The following is a 24,624-nucleotide window of genomic DNA, read 5'->3' as shown; positions in this document are numbered from 1 at the left end:
AAAAGTTCAAGTTCTTTAAAGTATGTTCATTTGTGCACTCAATACTTGGTCGGCAGCACATAATACAGCAAATGACTTGCTCCTAGCACAAATTACAGCATCAGTGAAGTGTGGCATGGAAGTGATCAGCCTGTGGCACTGCTGAGGCACTATTGAGCCTTCAGATCATCTGTATATTGTTGGATCGACTGTTTCTCATCTTTCTCTTGAAAATATCCCATAGATTCAGGGGTCAGGCATGTTGGCTGGCCAATAAAGCACAGTAATATCATGGTCAGCAAACCACTTGGAAGTGGTTTTTGCACTGTGGGCAGGTGCTAAAGTCCTGCTGGAAAAGGAAATCAGCATCTCCATAAAGCTTGTCAGCAGATGGAAGCATAAAGTGCTCCAAAATCTCCTGGAAGATGGCTGCATTGACTTTGCACTTGATAAAACACAATGGACCAACACCAGCAGATGCCACGGCCCCCCCAAATCATTACTGACTTCAGAAACTTCCCACTAGACTTCAAGCAACTTGGATTCTGTGCCTCTCCAGTCTTTCTTCAGACTCTGGGACCATGATTTCAACATGAAATGCAAAATTTACTTTTATCTGAAAAGAGGACTTTCGACCACTGTTCACTGTCCAGTTCTTTTTCTCCTTAGCCCAGGTAAGATGCTTCTGTTGTTGTTTCTGTTTCAGAAGTGGCTTGGTAGGCCTTTTTTCCTGAAGATGTCTGAGTGTGGTGACTCTTGATGCACTGACTCCGGCTTCATTTGACTCATTGTGAAGCTCTCCTAAGTGTTTGAATTGGCTTTACTTGACAGTATACTCAAGCTTGTGGTCATCCCTGTTGCTTGTGCACCTTTGCCTACCCAGTTTCTTCCTTCCAGTCAACTTTGCATTTAATATGCTTTGATACATCACTCTGTAAACAGCCACCACATTCAGTAATGACCATCTGTGACTTACTCTCTTTGTGGAGGGTGTCAGTGATTGTCTCCTGGACCATTGTCAAGTCAGCAGTCTTCCCCATTAGTGTGGTTTCAAAGAACAAGAGATACCTGGAATTTATACTGTAGGGATGGTCATTTAATGAAACTCAAATGTAAATATTCTAATATTTTGAGATACTGGATTTTGGACTTTCATGAGCTGTACGCTCTAATCAACAAATTAAAAAAAAAAAAAAAAACTTTTGAAATGTTTTACTTTACATGTAGGGAATCTAGTATAAATGAAAGTTTCATTTTTTTTAAATAAAGTTCACAATATTCTAATTATATGATCAGCACCTGTAAGTATTTGTGTGAAACAGTTGGCCAATGTCACAAAGGCTTCTGAGGTGAAGACCCACCATATTATCAACAACACATTAACAGTGTTGATCACAGGCTTTATCACTCATTTTCACCCTCTGCATGATGATGAAGTGGTTTCAGAGATATTATCAGCTGGCACTGATACAGAGAAGCTGTTGGCCTTTATTGAAGGTTTCCATCTTTAGTGTGAGGGCACTGAAGTCAAGCTGCAGAAGTTTCTAAGGTCTCAGCTGAATGAAGGACCCTAATCCTGTCTGTAATTAGTCCTCTTCCATGAGAAGGTACTGCACAGAGAAACACTGCTGGAGGCTATAGGCTGATGCAGCTGAAATATTTATTGCAATTTTTATTATAGCCCCATTTTCTGCTCATGTTGAACTGTCCGGAACAAACCAGAGAAATACAAGAATAAAATGAAAGATGGTCAATCGTATATATTCTGAATGACTTTCTCATCTGAGTTGAGATTGTGTGTTCACTGTCTGCTGATTATTGTGAACTGCAACAGGCTACAAAACTGAGTGTGTGTGTGTGTGTGTGTGTGTGTGTGTGTGTGTGTGTGTGTGTGTGTGTGTGTGGGAATGCACTATGATAATGACATTCTGGCTGATACTGATAAGCTAATTATTTCCATGTTATGGCTGATAAATTATAAAACAGATAAATGGCCCATTTTATAAATCTATACTAGTTTAAGAAATTGAAAACAGCATCACAACATTATAATGTACAGTATAAAAGATAGATAAATAATTGATTAAATTAGAAAAATAAGTCATAATAACAGAATAATATAATATAAAGTGTATCATAAATATAAAAAATATATTTTGTTATAATAAATATAACAAAATATAATTTATATTTTGTTATATTTCATAAATATCATAAATATTATATCATAAATATTACCAAATGTAGTTTCAAACTGATTTTCAACTTACAATTAAAAATGCATTTGAACATACACCAGTATCTGTTTTGTTTGTCCATAATCAGTTTTTGTGTCCTCCCTCTGTGTTTTTCCTTTCAGACTTGAGTAAGCTGAATTGGCAGAGCAATGCAGGCCCAGGATCTGATCCGGCACCTGCGGATACCTGAGCTGGACGACGTGAGGCAGTATGTGCGCAGTTTACCTACTAACACCCTCATGGGCATGGGTGCATTTGCTGCCATCACCACATATTGGCTGGCCACCCGTCCCAAAGCCCTTAAACCACCCTGTGACCTCGACATGCAGTCCGTGGAGGTACCGGTAGGTGTGAAATGCTTCCACAAATGTAGTTTTATACCTCAAAGCCATTTTTAAGAGCAACAATGACATGAAATGACATGGTTAGTGGTCTCACAGAGTCAGTCTGTCTGAAAACAAAGTCTGATCTACATTCTGATGAGGTAGACCTACATGCAAAATGACCATCCACAGTTTAGATGATGCCTACACTAATACTCTGGCATGCCATAATGTGGTAACTCTTTCATTTTAAGATTATTTACTGTTGATTATATTATCCCCTTGAGGACTTGAGGATTTCTTGTTTCAATGTTACTAACCACCTCAAACAAAGCTATTGAATTTGTCGTACTTCAAAGATTTGATGCCGTGCAACTCACTTTAAATGTTGCCATAAAACTTTGATAATTCTTCACTGGAAATATGCATTGTGGCCACCTGATAAATAAAAACTTTGATTTCTAGGTTAAAACTAGAGCATTCTGATTTCCAACAGTTGCTTAGCAGCCATGGTTTGCAAATCCACCAAGGTCATAAGAAGTCCTCCACACCATCATAGCTTGTGAAACTTGTAATGCGTTAAAATAATTAAACACGTTTTTAAAGACCTTGGAAGGCATTCTAGAGGCAAATCTATTTGAAAGTTTGAAATTGTCTCTCAGCTCGAGTTGCAAGATTTTAGTGATTATTTTCTCACTTCCTTTAAAAAGCGGTTCAGCAGTACAGACTGTGGCTTCCTATGGTTAACCCAGCATATGAAGAGGTCACCAGCTGCATGTCACAAAACTCTGTATTAGTGATGCACCGATAGGAATTTTTTTGGGCTGAGACCAATTTTAACAAACAATTATTGATTCTGATACTGTTATTTGTCACTTTCTCTCTTATTTGAAGTTTTGCCATTAATAGATGCTGTCTTGATCATGTTTTAAATGAGCAAATTTCAACAATGCATGCATTAAGTTATACTAGCTAGTTTATTGCTAGTATTTCTATTGAACATGGATCGGATCATTTAACATTCTGCAGGCCTGCATAAATACAACAGAACAAAGATACATATGAAATAAACAATGCTTTTTAGATAGGTTTAACAGTAGTTTTCAGGTTCAGAAATGAAGTAAACAAGTGTAAAATAACACTACATATTTTTTCTATTATTCCTTTTTTTTGTCTTTGTTGTTTGAGACAGCAGCACATCAGCATGAATATTTGGCTTCTGTAGCTTTAAAAGCTGCAAGGATCCAATATACTGTTACACAAGCGTTTTATTTCTCAGCTGGAAAAAAAGAAAAACATTGGATTATGCTATAGCCGATATGCCGATGGATGTAATTTAATCAAAACTGGCAGCCAATACATCAGTGCATCTCTACTCTGCATGTATGAACTCTGAGCTGTCTTAAGTTGCCCATCTGTGTTCTCAGACATATTGTACATTTAAATATATCTAACATAAAACACATGCTGTGTTTTCTTGGGACCATTCATAGTGGTTTCTATAATAACCATGTCTAATTCCTGTCTGTAGAAGAAAAGCTTTTAAGTATATACATTACCATTCAAATATAATGATTTTATTCAGCAAGGATGCATTAAATTGACCAAAAGTGACAGTAACAACATTTATAATTATATTTTTTTCTATTTTACATTAATGCTGTTCTTTTGAACTTTCTATATAAAAGAATCCTGAAATTTTTTTTATCACGCTTTCCACTAAAATAATAAGCAGCGACAATTTTCAACATTGATTATAATAATAAGAATGGCAAATCAGCATATTAGAATGATTTATGAAGGATCATGTGACTTTGAAGACTGGAGTAATGATGCTGAAAATCCAGCTTTGCTATCACAGGAATAAATAGATTTTTAAATATAGGCCTAGTAAAATAGAAAACAGTTATTTTAAATAGTAATAATATTTCACAATATTAAAGTTTTTACTGTATTTGTGATCAAATGCATGCCTTGGTAAGCAGAAGAGACTTCTTAAAAAAAAAAAAAACCCTACTAGCCCAAAAATTTTGAATGGTAGTGTATGTCTGTTGAAACCATTGGAATAGCCCACCTATAGCTGGTTTTGGAATGGTCTTTTCATGACATTCCAGCTTTTCCCTCCCACTTCACATTCTGTCCTCACATGCTGAGCAGTTTTGCCTGTGTATGTGTATGTACACGTGCGTGCACAGACTGTAACTTTGCTTTGGATACGAATAATTACAGCCTCTTTCACCCAGACGAGTGTAATTATAGATGTATGACCTTGATCTCTGTCTCTGTCTTTAGCTGAAGGAGAAAACACAGAGGATCTTGCATTCTCACCATTTCTTGTATGTTTGCTATGGTAACACTGAAACGTGTTGGCAACAGCTACAAAGGCAGTCAGATCCACTGCGCAACGACCATCTGTAAATTCCTTTAGCGTGAAGTCTTCCTTCCTTCTGCTGTTAATGGCCTGCTCTCTTTGTTTTATCAAACCCCAGTGTAGTGAAAGATGCAGTGACCTTTAAAATTTGTGAGTCTTATTTTCTTGCTAACTTATTTTGACATGTTAATGCTGCTGTAAACATTGTTTATGCATAAATGATATTAACATTAAGTTCTGGTCTTCAAATTTGATTGGCGTTGGAAGATTTCAAATGTACTGGGACTATTCATGTTGTTTCTATTCATGCTGTTCCGGCTTCTGGTGTGGAAGCAAAGCGGGAGCGGATTTGTAAGAAGTTGTGATTTTTTTTTTTTTTTTTTTTTTTTTTTTGGGACAGAACAACATCATAGTTCATTGATTTTGTTTTTCAGGGTAATGAATATGCTCGTCGGTCTATTCTACTGGACAGTGACACATACATGACATACTACTATAAAGATGCTCAAACAATGTATGAGTTTTTCTTACGAGGACTAAGAGTGTCAAGTAAGTCAACTGGTCATTTAAAGCATACATTACAATCAAGTAAAGAAATATTTCGCTTAGAGCTGCACGATTAATTGTTAAAAGATTGCCATCTCTATTCAAACACCCACGCGAACTTAGTCCTAAATGTCAATGATTCGTCCGTGTCCATTAAACCTTTAACCACAGTTTGATCACAAGTTTGATCACAGCGAACATTTAAATCTGCCAGAGAGAGCAGTTTTCATCATGTATAGATATGAAACAGCTTCACAAACTGTTTTTTTAACCATAATAATTCATATTATCACAGAAGCACTGAAATAAAGTTTATAGTTCAGATATAAACACTGATGTCTATCAAAGCAGAGTAAATCACCTTTTAAAAGTAACTTGATGCTTCAAATAAAAATTGCATTAATGACATTGTTACACCAGTAGGTGGTGACAAGTGACTTTTAAAAAATGTATTTGCCATTGAATCATTCATTCAAATGATTCATTCAAAAAATGCTGATTCATCTAGTAATGAAACAAGATTTAATGAGTGAGTCATTGAATCATTCATTAAAAGGGTTAGTTCACCCAAAAATGAAAATAATGTCATTTATTACTCACCCACCCTCATGTCGTTCTACACTCGCAAGACCTTCATCATCTTCAGAACACAATGTAAGATATTTTTTAATATTTTACATTATTAAAATAATGGCTTTTCAACAATATCTAGTGATGGCTGATTTCAAAACACTGCTTCGAAGCTTTACAAATCTTTTGTTTCGAATCAGTGGTTTGGAGTGCCAAAGTCACGTGATTTCAGTAAACGAGGCTTTGTTACGTCATAAGTGTTTCAAAATTTCAATAGTTCAGGTGACTTTGGCAGTTTGATACACGATCCGAACCACTGATTCGAAACAAAAGATTCGTAAAGCTTCGAAGCTTCATGAAGCAGTGTCTTGAAATTGGCCATCACCAGAAAAGTCGTTGTTTTTTTGCCGCACAAAAAGTATTCTCGTCGCTTTATAATATTACTGTACTCACATGAACTGTTTTAAATATGTTTTTAGTACCTTTCTGGGCATCTGAAAGTGTTAATTATCTTGATGGCAATAGAGGCCTCACTGCAGCATCTGATTTTATCAAAAAATATCTTAATTTGTGTTCCGATGATGAACGAAGGTCTTACGGGTATGGAACGACATGAGGGTTATATTAGGCCTATAATTATAATGACAGAATTTTCATTTTTGGGTGAACTAACCCTTTAAAACATTTTTTTTAATAATTAATTGAAATTAATTATTTTTTTACAATATACTATATTTTTTAGTTGACGTGTGAGAATCGCGATCTCTATTTTAAACAAAATAATTGCAATTCTTAATTTATCCAGAATCTTGCAGCTCTAAGTTGACCCCCCAAAAAAATACGCCTAAAGTTTTGTCATCATGTGTGAGATCTTTACTTTTTTGTGATTTATTTTTATAGATAATGGTCCTTGTTTGGGATCACGAAAACAGAGCCAGCCATACAAATGGCTGTCATATAAAGAGGTATGATTGCTATAACCTGCTATGTGATTTTTAAATCAGAACTTGTTTAGAATTGTATTTCCTAAATGTTCATGGATCCCTCTCTTGTTTATGTTTCATCAGATATGGCTGTGCATTTGAGTAAGTTATGTATTTTCGTATATGATGTTTGTTTGTAGGTAGCAGACAGGGCAGAGTTTGCAGGTTCAGCATTACTCCACAGAGGTCATAGTCAATCGGGAGACAAATACATTGGCATCTTTGCACAGAACAGACCAGAGGTAATCACAGATTCTGGTCCCACTTTATGTTAGGTGGCTTTAACTACTATGTACTTACATTTAAATTAATCATTTGATACAATGCACTTATGTACATACATGTTTTACATTGTATTTATATTATTATTATTAGTGCTGTCAAACTATTAATTGCGATTAATCGCGTCCAAAATAAAAGTTTGTGTTTACATAATATATGTGTGTGTACTGTGTATATTTATCATGTATATATAAATACACACACATACATGTATATATTTAAGAAATATTTACATGTGTATATATATATTTATATTTACATATCATTTATATTCTATATATAAATATAATATATTTTTGTTAAATATATACATGCGTGTGTGTATGTATATATACATAATAAATATACACAGTACACACACTTATATTTTGGATGCGATTAATCGTGATTAATAGTTTTACAGCACTAATTATTATAGTTACCTGTATTTTTTTTCATTTGGGTGCATTCTCAGCAATATTAATATATACGATTTTATCAAAATATCTTGTAATTAAAACAATTGAATGTTGATTGACAACCCTAATTCCTACATTAATTGCTTCACGTATTGCACAGAAGGTTTGGCAACACTTCCTGATCCTATATCAATTCTGTATAAGATGATAATCTTATTTGTGCATACAGTATGTGTATTACACAACTGATTCAGTTGTATGTACATTTGTGTAGTGGACGATTTCAGAGCTGGCATGTTACACATATTCACTGGTGGCAGTGCCGCTGTATGACACACTGGGTACAGAGGCCATCAGCTACATCATTGACAAAGGTGAGCAAGTGCACAGCATTTTTACAATTCTGTGTAGTTTTATGATATCTTCCCCTTCTATTTAGAAGGAAAAGACTTACAGTTTTTTCAGACTTTTAAAATTTCTTATTCCTGTTACTGAAAAGCATTTTGTTCAGTGGAAAAGTAACTAAATTCTATTAACTAGAATCCTATTTATTAAAATAAAATTTTAATAAAAAATAATTTCTTATTTAATCAAATTTAATTATTTAATATTTAATTGATTCATTTGAAGATTTGAATGAAGATTGAAGTTGTGTTGACATTGTAATGTGTTGATGAAATTGTGGAAATTTGTTGTGGGTAACAGAGCTTTTGTTGTAGCCTCCATCTCCACTGTGATCTGTGATCTCGCGGATAAGGCTCATCTGATCTTGGACTGCGTGTCTGGCAGGAAGCACAGCGTCACAACCATAGTGATTATGGAGAACTTTGACAGTGAGCTGACTGCACAAGCTCAACAGAACGGCATTGAAGTTATGAGCCTCAAGGAGCTGGAGGTTTGATTACACACAAACTTAAACACCCTTGGTAAGCAGTGATCCCATTAATCTTGTATTTGTACTTCATTAAATGAAGTCTTTCTTTTGGCAGGCTATCGGCAAAGCCAACCACAAGACACCCATTGTGAGTAAAACTGAGTGCTCTATTGATTCACAGACTTGTAACTTTATATGTGAATAATGAATTGTTTTATTTGATTGCTTTATTACTGATTTTCTACTTAATGTTAATTAAATGAATGCTTAGTTTTGAATTTTTATTTCTAGCCTCCTAAACCAGAGGACCTGGCACTGATTTGCTTCACAAGTGGAACAACAGGTATGCGTTTCAATCATGACAAATCTCTGAAAAGTTTTTAGCATGTTATTGAATATGGCAATGTTAATGTATTTGGTCTTTGCGTACTAAGGGCCAGATTTACTAACATCTTGCACCAGTGCAAACCCTATTTTGGCATTAAAAACTACTTTTAGGGTTTACTAAAGATACACAGTGAAAAATTAGCACTGAAAAGGTGTGAACAGTTGCGGCTGACCTTATTGCATATGCATTTGTAGGAGTTTCTGCAAGGTGATTTACTAAGGTTTGCGCTAGTCAATTTACTGGTATTTACTTCATTATTTACCATCCAAAAAAGCATGTTTTAAACCAGATGCTAATTTGCGCTGCTCTTGGTAGATTGCGTTGGTCATTATCGAAATGATCCGGCTGTGTCTGTGTTCTTTAATTTGCACATCGTCAGTAGATCACACACAGGACTTTCTTTTCCCATAGGAACTTTTTTTGGAATTTTTTTTTACATTTTTTTCGCTGCTGCTGCAGAGCAAGTTGGATATGAAAGATACACAGACATAGTGCTGTGAGCAAGATATTCTGCTGCTGCTGCATTAATAGACACACTTAAATCCTGTAGCAGATCTAGACAGGTGGAGCTGGGGGAGGTAGAGGGTTTCAGAGGAACTCTGATTGCGCACTGCAGGACTAGGGCTGCGTTCCACTCCAGTTTTAGACACGCACTTCGCAAACTTCCCTAAACACTTCCCCTTAGGGGAATCCCTGCCGCCATTTTGAAGTGCGTTCCACTTTGTGAATTGGGCGAGGGAAGTTTATATGGACAGACCCTCGCTCCCTCGATTTTGACCGAGGTAGCGAGTCTACTTCATATGTACACTTCAGGCAGCTCCATAACCCACAATGCAACACGATTATGACGTCACCGCATATCGTGTTTAATTTACCCCAACACAAACAACTCTATGATATATTAATTATTTTTTTAAACATTTAAAACACACATATGTAAGTATGGAATGCTGTAGTAAACAATTTTGTAAGGGGAAAAATAAATAATAAATCAGCTCCATTGCGGATTCCAAGTCACCAAGGGCTTAGGACGTTCCAGTTCAGCCCATTGCATAGGTTCTGCCAGTAGTGGGCGCTCGTGCAATGTAAGCAATGACGTACATCCGAGTCAACGAGACTGAGGGAAGTTAGCAAGAGAAGGGCATTTAAAAAACGAACTGGAACGCAGCCTAGCTTACAGCAAACAATGAACCAGACTATTTAAATGTTATGCAAGCAATCTCATTGGCTGCAGAATCAGCAGAGGCCAATCAGCCTGTGCCATGTGGCAATGATGTAATTGCTTGCAGATTGCATGTAATGGACCAGTCTGTGCTCTCTAAAGTTTTCGTGACTGAACTAGATATTTATGTATTGAAGTAATTAATTGTTATTAATCTCAAACAAGATGAATTATTTTGAAATTAAAATATTAATGCTTTCTGTTGAAAGTGAACAAAACAAAATGCACAAAAATGACTTAAATCATTGAGTAATCATTGATGCACACAGCAAACTTCTTTCCGTTTCTCTTACATGTTGCCTCATCGTCATATTTTGGCATTTTTTTTTAGGACTCCCACCTGGAAAATAAATGTAACTGATTTCTTTTCCGACAGGAAATCCAAAGGGAGCAATGCTTACACATGGAAACGTTGTTTCCAATTGTTCCGCTTTCATTAAAGTTACACAGGTAAGACAGATTTTTTTTTGCTTCTTTTTATTTCACTTCTTTATCCTTTAAAATGTATTGTAGTGAAGTCTTTCTTGGAGAAAAAGAGAAAAAAAAAAATGCCAGTAAAATGTCAGATCAGATGTGTGAGATTTTTAGGAGTATGTTTCCTTCACTTTATTTGTCAGTTAATGATTAAGTGAAATGTTTTCTTGACCAAATCAAGTTGTTTCTTTCTGTCTCTGTTATGTTCAGCTTTTCTTGTGCCTCATTTCCTTATTTAATTGTCTGCTTCCTGTTTCTACCTCCCTCATGATCTGTATGTTGATGCGTTTGTATATGTATATGTGTGTGTGGTTAGGAGTCGCTGAAACTTGGTCCTCGAGATGTTCTCATTTCCTTCTTACCACTAGCGCATATGTTTGAAAGAGTAGTTGAGGTATGCTTCATTTCACACTGCATGTGTGTGTGTGTGTGTGTTTTTTACAGGTTCATTGCATGCTTAACCAGACAGACATTCACATTTCTTACCTACCACTAGCGCACATGTTTGAGAGAGTGGTTGAGGTATGTATTATGCATGCACACAGTCATTAGACATATATTACTCATTTTTATATAATAAAATTAATAAGGGATGTTTTGGTTGAATATATGATATTATTATTTATTTACTGTACCCATGCCACAGATTTTATACAGTGGGTACGGAAAGTATTCAGACCCCCTTAAATTTTTCACTCTTTGTTATATTGCATCCTTTTGCTAAAATCATTTAAGTTCATTTTTTTCCCTCATTAATGTACACACAGCACCCCATACTGACAGAAAAACACAGAATTGTTGACATTTTTGCTGATTTATTAAAAAAGAAAAACTGAAATATCACATGGTTCTAAGTATTCAGACCCTTTGCTGTGACACTCAAATATTTAACTCAGGTGCTGTCCATTTCTTCTGATCATCCTTGAGATGGTTCTACACCTTGATTTGAGTCCAGCTGTGTTTGATTATACTGATTGGACTTGATTAGGAAAGCCACACACCTGTCTATATAAGACCTTACAGCTCACAGTGCATGTCAGAGCAAATGAGAATCATGAGGTCAAAGGAACTGCCTGAGGAGCTCAGTGACAGAATTGTGGCAAGGCACAGATCTGGCCAAGGTTACAAAAAAATTCTGCTGCACTTAAGGTTCCTAAGAGCACAGTGGCCTCCATAATCCTTAAATGGAAGACGTTTGGGACGACCAGAACCCTTCCTAGAGCTGGCCGTCTGGCCAAACTGAGCTATCGGGGGAGAAGAGCCTTGGTGAGAGAGGTAAAGAAGAATCCAAAGATCACTGTGGCTGAGCTCCAGAGATGCAGTCGGGAGATGGGAGAAAGTTGTAGAAAGTCAACTATCACTGCAGCCCTCTACCAGTTGGGGCTTTATGGCCGAGTGGCCCGACGGAAGCCTCTCCTCAGTGCAAGACACATGAAAAAAACACCTGAAGGACTCAAAGATGGTGAGAAATAAGATTCTCTGGTCTGATGAGACCAAGATAGAACTTTTCGGCCTTAATTCTAAGCGGTATGTGTGGAGAAAACCAGGCACTGCTCATCACCTGTCCAATACAGTCCCAACAGTGAAGCATGGTGGTGGCAGCATCATGCTGTGGCAGTGTTTTTCAGCTGCAGGGACAGGAACGACTGGTTGCAATTGAGGGAAAGATGAATGCGGCCAAGTACAGGGATATCCTGGACGAAAACCTTCTCCAGAGTGCTCAGGACCTCAGACTGGGCAGAAGGTTTACCTTCCAACAAGACAATGACCCTAAGCACACAGCTAAAATAACGAAGGAGTGGCTTCACAACAACTCCGTGACTGTTCTTGAATGGCCCAGCCAGAGCCCTGACTTAAACCTAATTGAGCATCTCTGGAGAGACCTAAAAATGGCTGTCCACCAACGTTTACCATCCAACCTGACAGAACTGGAGAGGATCTGCAAGGAGGAATGGCAGAGGATCCCCAAATCCAGGTGTGAAAAACTTGTTGCATCTTTCCCAAAAAGACTCATGGCTGTATTAGATCAAAAGGGTGCTTCTACTAAATACTGAGCAAAGGGTCTGAATACTTAGGACCATGTGATATTTCAGTTTTTCTTTTTTTAATAAATCTGCAAAAATGTCAACAATTCTGTGTTTTTCTGCCAATATGGGGTGCTGAGTGTACATTAATGAGGAAAAAAAATGAATTTAAATGATTTTAGCAAATGGCTGCAATATAACAAAGAGTGAAAAATTTAAGGGGGTCTGAATACTTTCTGTACCCACTGTATATTGTATTTGTCAAAGATAATGTCTGGCCTAGGAAAATTGACGTCTTCACCCTTTATCCAAATACAGTATTATTAAAAATGTGTTAAAGATTTTGTAAGCATGGTTGTGCCTGGAGTTTTATTAGTGATAACACAGTGAAACATGCCAAATTGTTCAGTCATAATTTCTGGCCAGTCTGTCTTACAAAGAAATTATGAAGACATGCAAAAGCAAGAGAGAAGCAACAAAATATTAATGGCTGATTATGTTGTAGTCAATGTAGCTTGCATTTTTTCCAAACAATTTTGTCAGATAAATACTTTAACCAGGTTTAGTATTTTGCTATTCCCTCACTTTTAAAATATTTAAAATATTGGCCATTACTGTATATATACATATATAGAAATGAATCTACATATCTAATATTCTTGTTGAATAATTGTGTTTGTTGTGTGTATAGGGTGTGCTTCTGGTCCACGGAGCCAGGATTGGATATTTTCAGGGAGATATCCGTCTGCTGATGGATGATTTGAAGACTCTTAAACCCACTGTATTTCCTGTAGTGCCCAGACTACTCAACCGCATGTTTGATAAGGTACTTCTGTTTAGTTATGTACACATAAACTGTTTGCATTAAAGTCTGTGCTTAAATATACTTAAAGTTCATTATACATTCATGTGTGTTTGTGTTAAGATCTTCGGACAGGCAAACACTCCTCTCAAGAGATGGCTGTTGGATTTTGCCACCAGCAGGAAAGAGGCGGAGTTAAGAAGTGGAGTTGTGAGGAAGGACAGCATGTGGGATAAATTAATCTTCAGCAAAGTGCAGGTAACCTGATGAAAAGTAGAGTGAGTTTGTTAGTGCCCAGGGACAGAACAATCAGTTGAAACCATAGAGAACCTATACATGGGTTTCAAAGACGTCACTTCCGCTATGCCCGCCGCCATATTTGGGACCGGTCACAGCTGCGCGCCCTGTTTAAGTCTATGGTGACAGCAGCTACAACTACCAGAGGAAGGCCAACAAAACGCTCTCAGAAGGTTCACAACAAGTTTATAATAGATCTTGGATATGTGGTGCTGTTAGCCGTTTCAACAGTCGTCAGAACTTCAAATTTATTTGATTTATTTGAAAATATTATGAATTCTAGTTGCTGTGTTTCGGCGTGTTACAGGATGAACAAATTCACGACACCAGCTGACTACATTACTTAGTTCAAGTACATGCGTGCATGATTTTGTGCAAATATAAGTTGTAATTTTATGTATAGCTTGTATAAATATATATGAATTACCATAGGATGTGTCCTGTTGAGTTAATTAACCTTCTAGCAAAGCGCTTCAGTTTACGGGTGTTCATTCAGCGCGCGCAGCTCAAATAATACTGTTATCAAAATGAATCTGTTATTGATGTTATTGTATACAAAAAAAAATCTGTTATTGTTCATGATCCTTATTATTAATCAAACTATGTGTTGATGAAAATAATACTAGAATATAAGAGCTAGTTATTAAAAATAATGCATTCGTTTTCTAAAAGAAATATTAAAGTTTTAATAATACTGTGTAGTAACGTTAAACATTTTAATGACTTAATCATTGCTGTTTGAGCTGCGCACGCTGAAGCTGAAGAGAATAAAAAAACCCATAAACTGAAAGTTAATTAACTTTCAACTTTTTAATTAATCAACGGAACACATCCTATATAAAATAATCCAGATATTAATACAAAATAAAAATAATATTACAACTAGTATTTGCACAAAATCACGCACAGATGAACTTGAAGTAACCTCATTGAAACTCCGAAACACAGCAAATAAGCCCAAATAATTCACAACGTTATTTTACAAGTATATACGATTATAATATCATGTATAAGAAGAAGACAGTCCCAATCATATTAATGTTTTGTCTTTTTGAGCGCTCGCACTGAAGCTATAGATGATCATCAGCTCTGTGGGTTATTTACCTCAACGAAACACATCCTTTATGAGAATAATCAGATATTTATACTTAATAAAATTAATAAGTTTTATCTGTACAAAATGACGCGAATGCACAAGTGAAGTTTGAACAAGTTATGTAATCAATGTTTAACTCAGTCGACGCGCTCTTACCACAACAACACGCTGAAACAACAACACAGAGAATTCACAACATTTTATTACAATAGTGTCCTCGTTATAATGTTATGTAAATGACAGTCCCAGCAGTTATTAATGTTGTGCATTGCTGTTTGGCTGCCAGTGGTGTGGTCCCTTCTGAATGAAGCCAATAATTCTGCCGATCTAACTACTTTGGGATCAAATAAATTTGTAGTTCTGACGACTGTTGAAACGGCTAACAGCACCACATATCCAAGATATATTATAAACTTGTTGTGAACCTTCTGAAAGCGTTTCGTTGGCCTTCCTCTGGTAGTTGTAGCTGCTGTCACCATAGACTTAAACAGGGCGCGCAGCTGTGACCGGTCCCAAATATGGCGGCGATAGAATACAGTGACGTCACATGAAACCCATGTATAAAGACTCTGTTGCCTGGCAACTCACAAATTCAAAAACACTCAGCATCCAACTGTCCAACAATTATAAAGCAAAAACAGCAAGAGAAATCATATCTAAAGGCCCAAGGACAACAACTATAATGATAACTAAAGTTTTAATAATTGTTCAAATTTCTATGAGAATAGGGTAGTCTAGACCACAGCTATAACAATAATGACAGATAAATTATGTTGTTGGAATAATTTTCAGTAACATTTTTTTCCAGCTGATAATAACGATAAAAGCATTGACACCCAGTCAGAATACACCCAGCTTTAAACACTTATAATAAACAGAATGTTATGGTCTGTTGGTGTGGATGTGAATATAGTTATTGCTATAGTTATCTTTATAGTTATGAATTTTTGTGTAAATGGGCCTTAGCTCATGAGTGTATAATCACAAAGCGTTATGTAATCAAAAAAGTGAGATAAAGAAATTTTTTGGATAGTAAAAAAACAGAGGAAAAAAGTCACATTGTGAGACATGAAGTGGCAATATAAAATCGCATTTGTGAGAAATATAGTTATAAAATATATAAAAGTTCAAAAGTTTGGGGTCGGTAAGATTTTTTAATGTTTTTGAAAGAAATCTCTGCTCATCAAGGCTGCATTATTTTCATTAAAAATAATATTATAATGTGAAATATTATAACAAGTGATAAATAACTGTTTTCTATTTTAAAGAATAAAATTAAAGAATTAAAGAATAAAAATTTTTTCGTGGTTTTTTGAAGCTTTGATTGTGTTTATAGTGTGCAATATAACATGTGTTCATGTTTCGCGTGTAAAAAAACACAGTATTTTTCACATAATTTACTTATCTGTATACCGCTGTTTCCACTGTCATAAAAACGGGCTGATGACTTCCTTGTTCTATGAAGTCCCTCCTTCAGAAATACGTAACGAGTTCTGATTGTGCCAGCGGTTCCTGTGTTGTGATTCGACAGCAGCTTAGCGCTCCTTGCCCGGAAAGGTCACGCCTCTTACCATAACGGGGAGATGCACGCGCTCAGTGTTATTGTAAACATGTCTTTAATTTTACCCTATCAATTTGAGCCGGAATCAGACCCGGTGATTGGACTGCGGGATGAAAATAACAACGTTTCGACGACACGGCGACAAACACACTCTACAAACGCAACTCTTGTGTATTCCTGTGGGCGGAGGTTAGTCAAAAAACTGTTTTAGTGACGTCATTAAAGAAGGAAGTAGAGGGATGTAGTCCAAACTGGCCGTTCGATGTAGGCGACTTCTGTTAAATAAAATATCTCGCTTGGCATTGAACTTTGAGCTTTAAAATTTTACAGATTTTATTTATACTCTAACAACAACATTACACACTAACTAAAGTTTGAAACATGGGATCACGAAGAACGGGACCTTTAAAATGTAATCTATTCCTATGATGACAAAGACACAAATTTTCAGCAGCCATTACTCCAGCATAATCATTCTAATGGTGAGTGAGTGTCCACTACAGCGTCCAAACTACGCTCAGTGCCGCCAGAAACGCTATAACGCCTCCGCTTTGTGGTGTTTTTTTCAAAGCATAGACATTATTATCAGAGATTACGCAATTACCTTTGGAAATAGGCAAGCTTTGTTTCCAAATGCCCCAAGTAAAGATATCCTGTCAATTTTAATAAACTTTTATAAACCCAGCCAGTATAATCACAATGATATATATATATATATATATATATATATATATATATATATATATATATATATAACAACTGCAAAACGTCCAGTGTGTAAACAAAATGATTTACGCACTAAATCCAGCATAAACTCCAGTACTACATGCATATTTTAAATGCTCAAGACAGGCATCACTACCTGAACCTCACAGAGATTGGCTGCCGCCCGTGTTTTCGTTTTGCTAGATGCATAAAGTCAAACTGCCCAAACTTTTTGCCGCTTTCGGCTGCTCTCAATGCTTTCTTGGTCTGTTGTTAATCCCACAATGCACCACGTGAGCATGAAGCTCGTCTTCCATAGGAATTAATTGAAAACGCCCGCTCTGCTCCACTCACTTAATGCCAGGGGACACGCACCGTAATATGCTAATTTGCTCCTCAAGAAACATTTCTAATAATAATCAATGTTGAAAACAGTTGTGGTGCTAATGAAAACTGTGATACATTTTTTCTTAAAGGTGCCCTAGAATTAAAAATTTAATTTACCTTGGCATAGTTGAATAACAAGAGTTCAGTACATGGAAAAGACATACACTGAGTTTCAAACTCCATTGTTTCCTCCTTCTTATATAAATCTCATTTGTTTAAAAGACCTCAGAAGAACAGGCGAATCTCAACATAACACCGACTGTTACGTAACAGTTGGGGTGTACGCCCCCAATATTTGCATATGCCAGCCCATGTTCCCAACATTATGAAAGGCATTAGACAAGGGCAGCCAGTAACGTCTGGATGTGCACAGCTGAATCAACAGACTAGGTAAGCAAGCAATAACAACAGCGAAAAATGGCAGATGGAGCAATAATAACTGACATGATCCATGATGATATGATATTTTTAGTGATATTTGTAAATTGTCTTTCTAAATGTTTCGTTAGCATGTTGCTAATGTACTGTTAAATGTGGTTAAAGTTACCATCGTTTCTTACTGTATTCACGGAGACAAGAGCCGTCGCTATTTTCATTTTTAAACACTTGCAGTCTGTATAATGCATAAACACAACTTCATTCTTTATAAATCTTTCCAACAGTGTGTAATGTTAGCTTTAGCCACAGAGTACTATCAAACTCGTTCAGAATGAAATATAAACACCCAAATAAATACTATACTTACATGACCCGAAGCATGCATGAAGCATACATGACGAACATCTTGTAAAGATCCATTTGAGGGTTATATTAGCTGTGTGAACTTTGTAAATGCACTGTATTATAGAGTCGCGAGCCCGATGGGCAGGGAGCATGAGATTTTAAGGGCCAGCAGCTCCTGAATCGGTGCATAGTTAATGATGCCCCAAAATAGGCAGTTAAAAAAATTAATTTAAATCTATGGGGTATTTTGAGCTGAAACTTCACAGACACATTCAGGGGACACCTTGGACTTATATTACATCTTGTAAAAAATAGAAAGCTCAAAAATTTTGTAACAATGTAAAAGCCTTTACTCTTACTTTTGATCAATTTATTGCATCCTTGCTGAATAAATGAATTAATTTTATTATTTTTATTATTATTATTATTTTACCAACCACAAACTTTTGAACAGTAGTGTTATAAAGTTGGAACTGTGAGAAACAAATTCACATTTGGGAGATTTAAAGTCTCAATTATGAGAGTTGAAGTTGCAATTGCTTTTTTTAACTGATTGATTTTTACTTTGATGCAGAAACAACCTTTCATAGTAATTACTCTGCTTCTGCTCCACTCTGGTGCTGCTGAGAGAAACCCTGCTCTGAGTGATGCTGGAGTGTGAAACAGAGTCACTCCTACATTCAAATACAAGTTTTAGTTTGGTTTTCAACCACACAATACAGCAATATTAAACCTTGTTATAAATAGATTTATATAATAGAATTCTTCACATGCTTATGTTGCATCTACAATAAATTTGATCACATAAACTATTGTCAACTGTGTACTCCTAATACTGCACATATCAACTGAATTTCCCCCAAAACTCATTTAGAAAAAGTCATTTATAAAAAAGTGATTATGATTTGATGAGTGATTTTGATGACTCTAAAATCTTTTGTGCAACTAAACTGTGTAAGCCCTCCAAAAACAGAACTGTGAGAGCTATTTCCTACTACCGTGTGAACACAACCAAATTGACTCATGGGACTCCCCCTACAGGCCAGTCTGGGTGGGCGCGTGAGGCTTATGATCACAGGAGCTGCTCCCGTCTCTCCCACCGTCCTCACCTTCCTGAGAGCAGCGCTGGGCTGCCAGGTACACACACAAAGACTTCTGTTCTTATGCTGTCAGTTCCCACATCTGATTTTAAAGTCACTGTTTTTGTGTGACGATTATGTTGTAGTTTTATGAGGGTTATGGGCAGACAGAGTGCACCGCAGGCTGCACAATGTCACTTCCTGGAGACTGGTCAGCAGGTAAGACATGCACATGTACACACATTAACACATATAACAAACAGTTATAACAAACTGTTTTAATGTATAAACAGACAGGCTGTCACACAAACTCTCTTGGTCTCTTGCACTCAGGTCATGTGGGAGCGCCGCTGCCCTGTAATTTCGTTAAGTTAGTGGATGTGGCTGAAATGAGTTATTTTGCAGCAAATGGGGAAGGAGAGGTATGTCACCAGTTAAAATATTAAATTTTAAAGGAATGTTCTTAGTTTAATACTAGTTAACCATTGTTAGAGTGTGTGGGCTTTTCTTGAAGTGTTTACCTTGAAAGCTTTTGTGGCATAATGTTAATAATGAAATAAATGATAAATAAAATAATGTAGACTCATTATTCAACTAATTTATGAATTAAATATTAACAGATGGAATGGCTAACTCAATATTTTCAACATTTGTCATGACCAAGCAAAGCAAAAAATGATAATTTAAACGTACTTAAACATACTTTGTAATTTATATAGTTTTTGAGTGGCTCCCAGTTTACTGTACATCCCAGTTTACTGGCTGTCTGTGTGTGTGTCCTCCACAGGTGTGTGTGAAAGGACCAAATGTTTTTCAAGGTTACCTGAAGGACCCAGAGCGAACCTTAGAGGCCATAGATAAAGACGGCTGGCTGCACACTGGAGATATCGGCAAATGGCTACCGGTAAATTCTACATCCTCTCCCAGCACTTCTTCTCATTATTTACTCTGTCGACTTTCTATTTTTAGTCTCCCAGTTCAGTTTTAATTTAATCAACATTCTGATTTCTGTGAATCGTCCACTTGATTCAGTGAATCAGATTAATTTTGAATGATACTGACATTAACCTAGTTACTGACTTGCTAACCATATTTGGTTACACTTTATTTCAATGGTTCAATTTAGACATTCTACAAACTATAAGTAACTTTGCAACTACTATGTCAACTAACTCTCATTAGAGTATGGCTAAAATTGTTACCCAATATTTATTTCACCCTGAGCCCAATCTGTTAATGAAATCTGCTACATTCACTATGTTTAAAAGTTTTTATTTACTTTTTTAATTTATATTTTTGAAAGTCTTTTAAAGGTGCTAAATAGGATGTTTTGTTTTAAACATTCTTGCAATATTACTTGAAACTGTCTTTACTAACTGATAAAAGACTATTTATTAGGTGCACTGAAAGTAATAATATTAATATACATCATCTGTGCACGAGGTAGGGCCTTAAAAACATCAGCCAATCGTTTACGCGATCCTCTGGCTTGTCAATCACTGCCATGACGTTCCTTGTGAGAGACGTGTGCGGCTGCGCGCTCCAGAAACTTTCCACACTCTACAGGCGCCGCATGCAATGTTTTTGTCAGGAGACAGGAGTAACAACTGCAGATTATGAGTTACCTGCGGTGAGTCCGACATAATGAATCCACTAACACGACACAGCGAATGCCGGTGGTAAACACTCGTGTTCCAATACTTGTGCACGAGTTTTGGGAGGCGTTCCTTTGAAATGAGCTGTGAAGGAGGGGGGTTGTTCTTACGCATGCGCTCATTTCAAAACTTAAGTCTTTGGATTCTCAGTCGACGAAAAAATACTCTCTATCACCTTTAAAGGGTTAGTTCACCCAAAAATGGAATTTCTGCCATTACTCACCCTCATGTCATTCCAAACCCGTAAGACAGCAACGCCATTGCACCTTTAAAGGCCCAGAAAGGTAGCAAATACATAGTTAAAATAGTCCATGTGACTACAGTGGTTCAACATTAATGTTATGAAGTAACGAGAATACTTTTTGTGCGCAAAAACAAAACAAAAATAACGACTTTATTCAACAATTTCTTCTCTCCCCTGTAATTCTCCTACTTTACTGTTACTTGATCAATTTGACAGGGTTCCTACAGAGTTTGGAAAAAAGTGTGGGATTTGATTTGAGTAATTTCCAAGTCTGGAAAAAAAAAAAAAAAAAAAACAGGGTATGGAAAAATATTTGTGTTTCCAGACTATTCAGTGAATTTCTAAAAGCTTATCATACAAGCAGAGTGATTTCATGGCAAAGGTTTGGTGATCATTTAGTGATTGTCAAACACGACTTAATGAATTTAAGCCATTACACAAATCTGTTTGTCTTACCATACCATAAGCGAGTCCCTTTTGAAATTTCACTAAAAGAATGTGGCGTACCATTCAACAAATGATCATCTAAATCACACTGTGCTAAAACACATTTACAGTATCAAAATGATGTGTCAGAGGTGAATATATGTTAGCAATAAGGTACGAGAGGCTGTGCTGTATCATGAATAAGTCACAGCTGAAGGGTGTTGTTAGGCATGACGTGGAGTGGAGTGCCTTAAGCCGTGACTTATTCACGATACAGCACTAGCCTCGAGTATCTTATTGCTTTTACAAAACGGTTACCACACAATACAAATATTAAAGCCAAAAAATATGTATCAATGCAACTTTCATGAAGTAAAATCACTAAAAGCTTTCCCTCCGCCGGAAAAAATAGTCCTTGACTGCAAACAGCAACAGAAGTTACATTATTACGCCATTAGATGGCGGCAAAGACTGTCTTTATGAGTGTGTCAGTCAGTAGCGAAGACTTTTACGTTGAAAAGACTGAATTGTAGTGAACACAGAACAAAACACAACTGACAAATGCTTTGACTAGCACTGTCAGTCATGGGAAATTTTTATTTTTATTTTTATTTTTATTATGAACATAGGACTGACCTGAAGGAAAATGCTAAATCTGAATGCAGGTAATAAACTTGTTCAAAAAATCTCTTTCTCACAATACTCTTCTACATAATACAGTAAGCTTCAATGAACAACATCAATTGAGAACAAACAGTTTACGTTGCTAAGAGGGGTTGCTAAGGGTGTTGTGTAGTGATTCACAGAACCATAGGGTGAAGCGGTCATAGCCATGTTTTATCATGTACTGTATGCCAAAAATAATGCTGAAAATAGTGACCATATTTATGTTAAATATGGTCTGAAAAATCTACAGAGAGGTTTGGAAATTTGAGTCTGGAAAAGTATGGAATTTTGAAATGGAAAATGTGTAGGAACCCTGATTTAATGCATCCATGCTTAATAGAACTTCTAAAAAACTAAAAAAATCTTGTACACGGTTGTATATATTAATGCAATGCGATTTATGAATGCAAATGACTGATGGTAAAGATTGCTCTGAGCACACTATCTTATTGCATGAAATTCCTCTCGACAGGAGTTATTGTGAACTAGAACTTTACAGTTCTGCATGTGTCCACTTGCAAATTCTTAATATTTTGAAGTTAATACTTAGTGTTTTAAGCCAACAGAACCCATTTTGTGTCATGCATTCATTTTATGGTCCATCATAATTTTTGTTCCTTACTTAATTAGTGAAGCTGAGTATTTATTGTTTTAGAATGGAACTCTGAAGATTGTAGACAGGAAGAAACACATCTTTAAGCTGGCTCAGGGTGAATACATTGCTCCAGAGAAGATTGAGAACATCTACATCCGCAGTGACCCTGTGGCCCAGGTTTTTGTACATGGAGACAGTCTACAGGTGAGAAACGGGACTGAATGACTGTCACACATAGCAGTGAATCACACATAGAGTGCGTGAATGTAAGTTGTTGGGTCATAGGATAGTATATGTGTGGGTATATGCTATAAATAAGAGTAAACCCATTCTGTTACTCTTTGCAGGCATGTTTAGTGGGTATTGTGGTTCCTGATCCAGACTTTCTGCCAGGATGGGCAAAGAAAAGAGGCATTGAGGGCTCCTATACTGAAATGTGCCAATGCAAGGTAAACTACTTGCACAGAAAAAAGACATTTAAAAGCTTTGGATTCAAACTGTTTCATAGTTGATGGCAATGTTTCAATTTTCAATTTCTTGTAAAGAAGTGGTTTTGCTATCAATCCATGTCGCCTAAAACATATATTAGAGACAATTTGTCTGAACAAATTAAAGGTCCCGTTCTTCGTGATCCCGTTTCAAACTTTAGTTAGTGTGTAATGTTGTTGTTAGAGTATAAATAAAATCTGTAAAATTTTAAAGCTCAAAGTTCAATGCCAAGCGAGATATTTTATTTAACAGAAGTCGCCTACATCGAACGGCCAGTTTGGACTACATCCCTCTACTTCCTTCTTTAATGATGTCACTAAAACAGTTTTTTGACTAACCTCCGCCCACAGGAATACACAAGAGTTGCGTTTGTAGAGTGTGTTTGTCGCCATGTCGTCGAAACGCTGTTATTTTCATCCCGCAGTCCAATCACCGGGTCTGATTCCGGCTCAAATTGATAGGGTAAAATTAAAGACATGTTTACAATAACACTGAGCGCGTGCATCTCCACGTTATGGTAAGAGGCGTGACTTTTCCGGGCAAGGAGCGCTAAGCTGCTGTCGAATCACAACACAGGAACCGCTGGCACAATCAGAACTCGTTACGTATTTCTGAAGGAGGGACTTCATAGAACAAGGAAGTCATCAGCCCGTTTTTATGACAGTGGAAACAGCGGTATACAGGTAAGTAAATTATGTGAAAAATACGGTGTTTTTTTACACGCGAAACATGAACATATGTTATATTGCACACTATAAACACAATCAAAGCTTCAAAAAACCACGAAAAACGGGACCTTTAAATTCCTTATAAATGGAAAGTATGAAGACTGAGGCCTTGAAAGTTTGAATAGGCTGTAATGTTTGAATGGCCTCTGCCAACCTTGATGAAATGATGCCTTATATTGTGTTTAAACAGGAACTGAAAAATGCCATCCTTGAGGATATCATTCGGCTTGGGAAAGAAGCCGGACTGAAGTCTTTTGAACAGGTGAATCTAACAAACACAAATCAGGAAAACTTCAACACTACCATTAATCAAATTTTTACACAGTTTATCAGTTATTTATTTTACTGTCGAAATGTAAAAATACTAGCGCAAGGATTTTCGACCAGGGTCTGTGAACCCCTAGCCTGACGTGGTCATACTCAATTCTAGTTCGAATATGAGTCTGATACTTCTCCATTGGGCTTTGATTATGGGAGCGTATTTCAACCGATCCAGGAAA

General features: G+C 36.5%; 1 protein-coding gene across 3 annotated transcripts in view; it reads left to right on the top strand.

Moving 5' to 3' along the window:
- Nucleotides 1-24,624, top strand: part of acsl1a (acyl-CoA synthetase long chain family member 1a) — a 38,076-nt gene that overhangs the window by 11,257 nt on the left and 2,195 nt on the right. For 2 of the 3 annotated variants that reach the window (XM_048197466.1, XM_048197468.1), the window contains exons 2-20: nt 2,339-2,560; nt 5,345-5,459; nt 6,927-6,991; nt 7,150-7,251; nt 7,964-8,063; nt 8,409-8,584; nt 8,679-8,711; nt 8,855-8,906; nt 10,550-10,623; nt 11,092-11,169; nt 13,363-13,497; nt 13,597-13,731; nt 19,284-19,379; nt 19,468-19,540; nt 19,655-19,743; nt 20,109-20,225; nt 22,968-23,111; nt 23,255-23,356; nt 24,315-24,386. In XM_048197466.1, coding sequence (XP_048053423.1) covers nt 2,366-2,560; nt 5,345-5,459; nt 6,927-6,991; nt 7,150-7,251; nt 7,964-8,063; nt 8,409-8,584; nt 8,679-8,711; nt 8,855-8,906; nt 10,550-10,623; nt 11,092-11,169; nt 13,363-13,497; nt 13,597-13,731; nt 19,284-19,379; nt 19,468-19,540; nt 19,655-19,743; nt 20,109-20,225; nt 22,968-23,111; nt 23,255-23,356; nt 24,315-24,386 — 1,953 coding nt within the window. In that variant the 5' untranslated portion in view covers nt 2,339-2,365. Of the gene's footprint in view, nt 1-2,338; nt 2,561-5,344; nt 5,460-6,926; nt 6,992-7,149; nt 7,252-7,963; nt 8,064-8,408; nt 8,585-8,678; nt 8,712-8,854; nt 8,907-10,549; nt 10,624-10,963; nt 11,042-11,091; nt 11,170-13,362; nt 13,498-13,596; nt 13,732-19,283; nt 19,380-19,467; nt 19,541-19,654; nt 19,744-20,108; nt 20,226-22,967; nt 23,112-23,254; nt 23,357-24,314; nt 24,387-24,624 lie in introns of all 3 variants that reach the window. The other variant, XM_048197467.1, reaches the window with a different exon arrangement.

Source organism: Megalobrama amblycephala, linkage group LG7, assembly GCF_018812025.1.
Source record: "Megalobrama amblycephala isolate DHTTF-2021 linkage group LG7, ASM1881202v1, whole genome shotgun sequence".
NCBI classification, from domain to species: Eukaryota; Metazoa; Chordata; class Actinopteri; order Cypriniformes; family Xenocyprididae; genus Megalobrama; species Megalobrama amblycephala.
The sequence above is the reverse complement of the archived record's forward strand: the minus strand, read 5'-3'. Positions and strand labels throughout refer to the sequence as shown.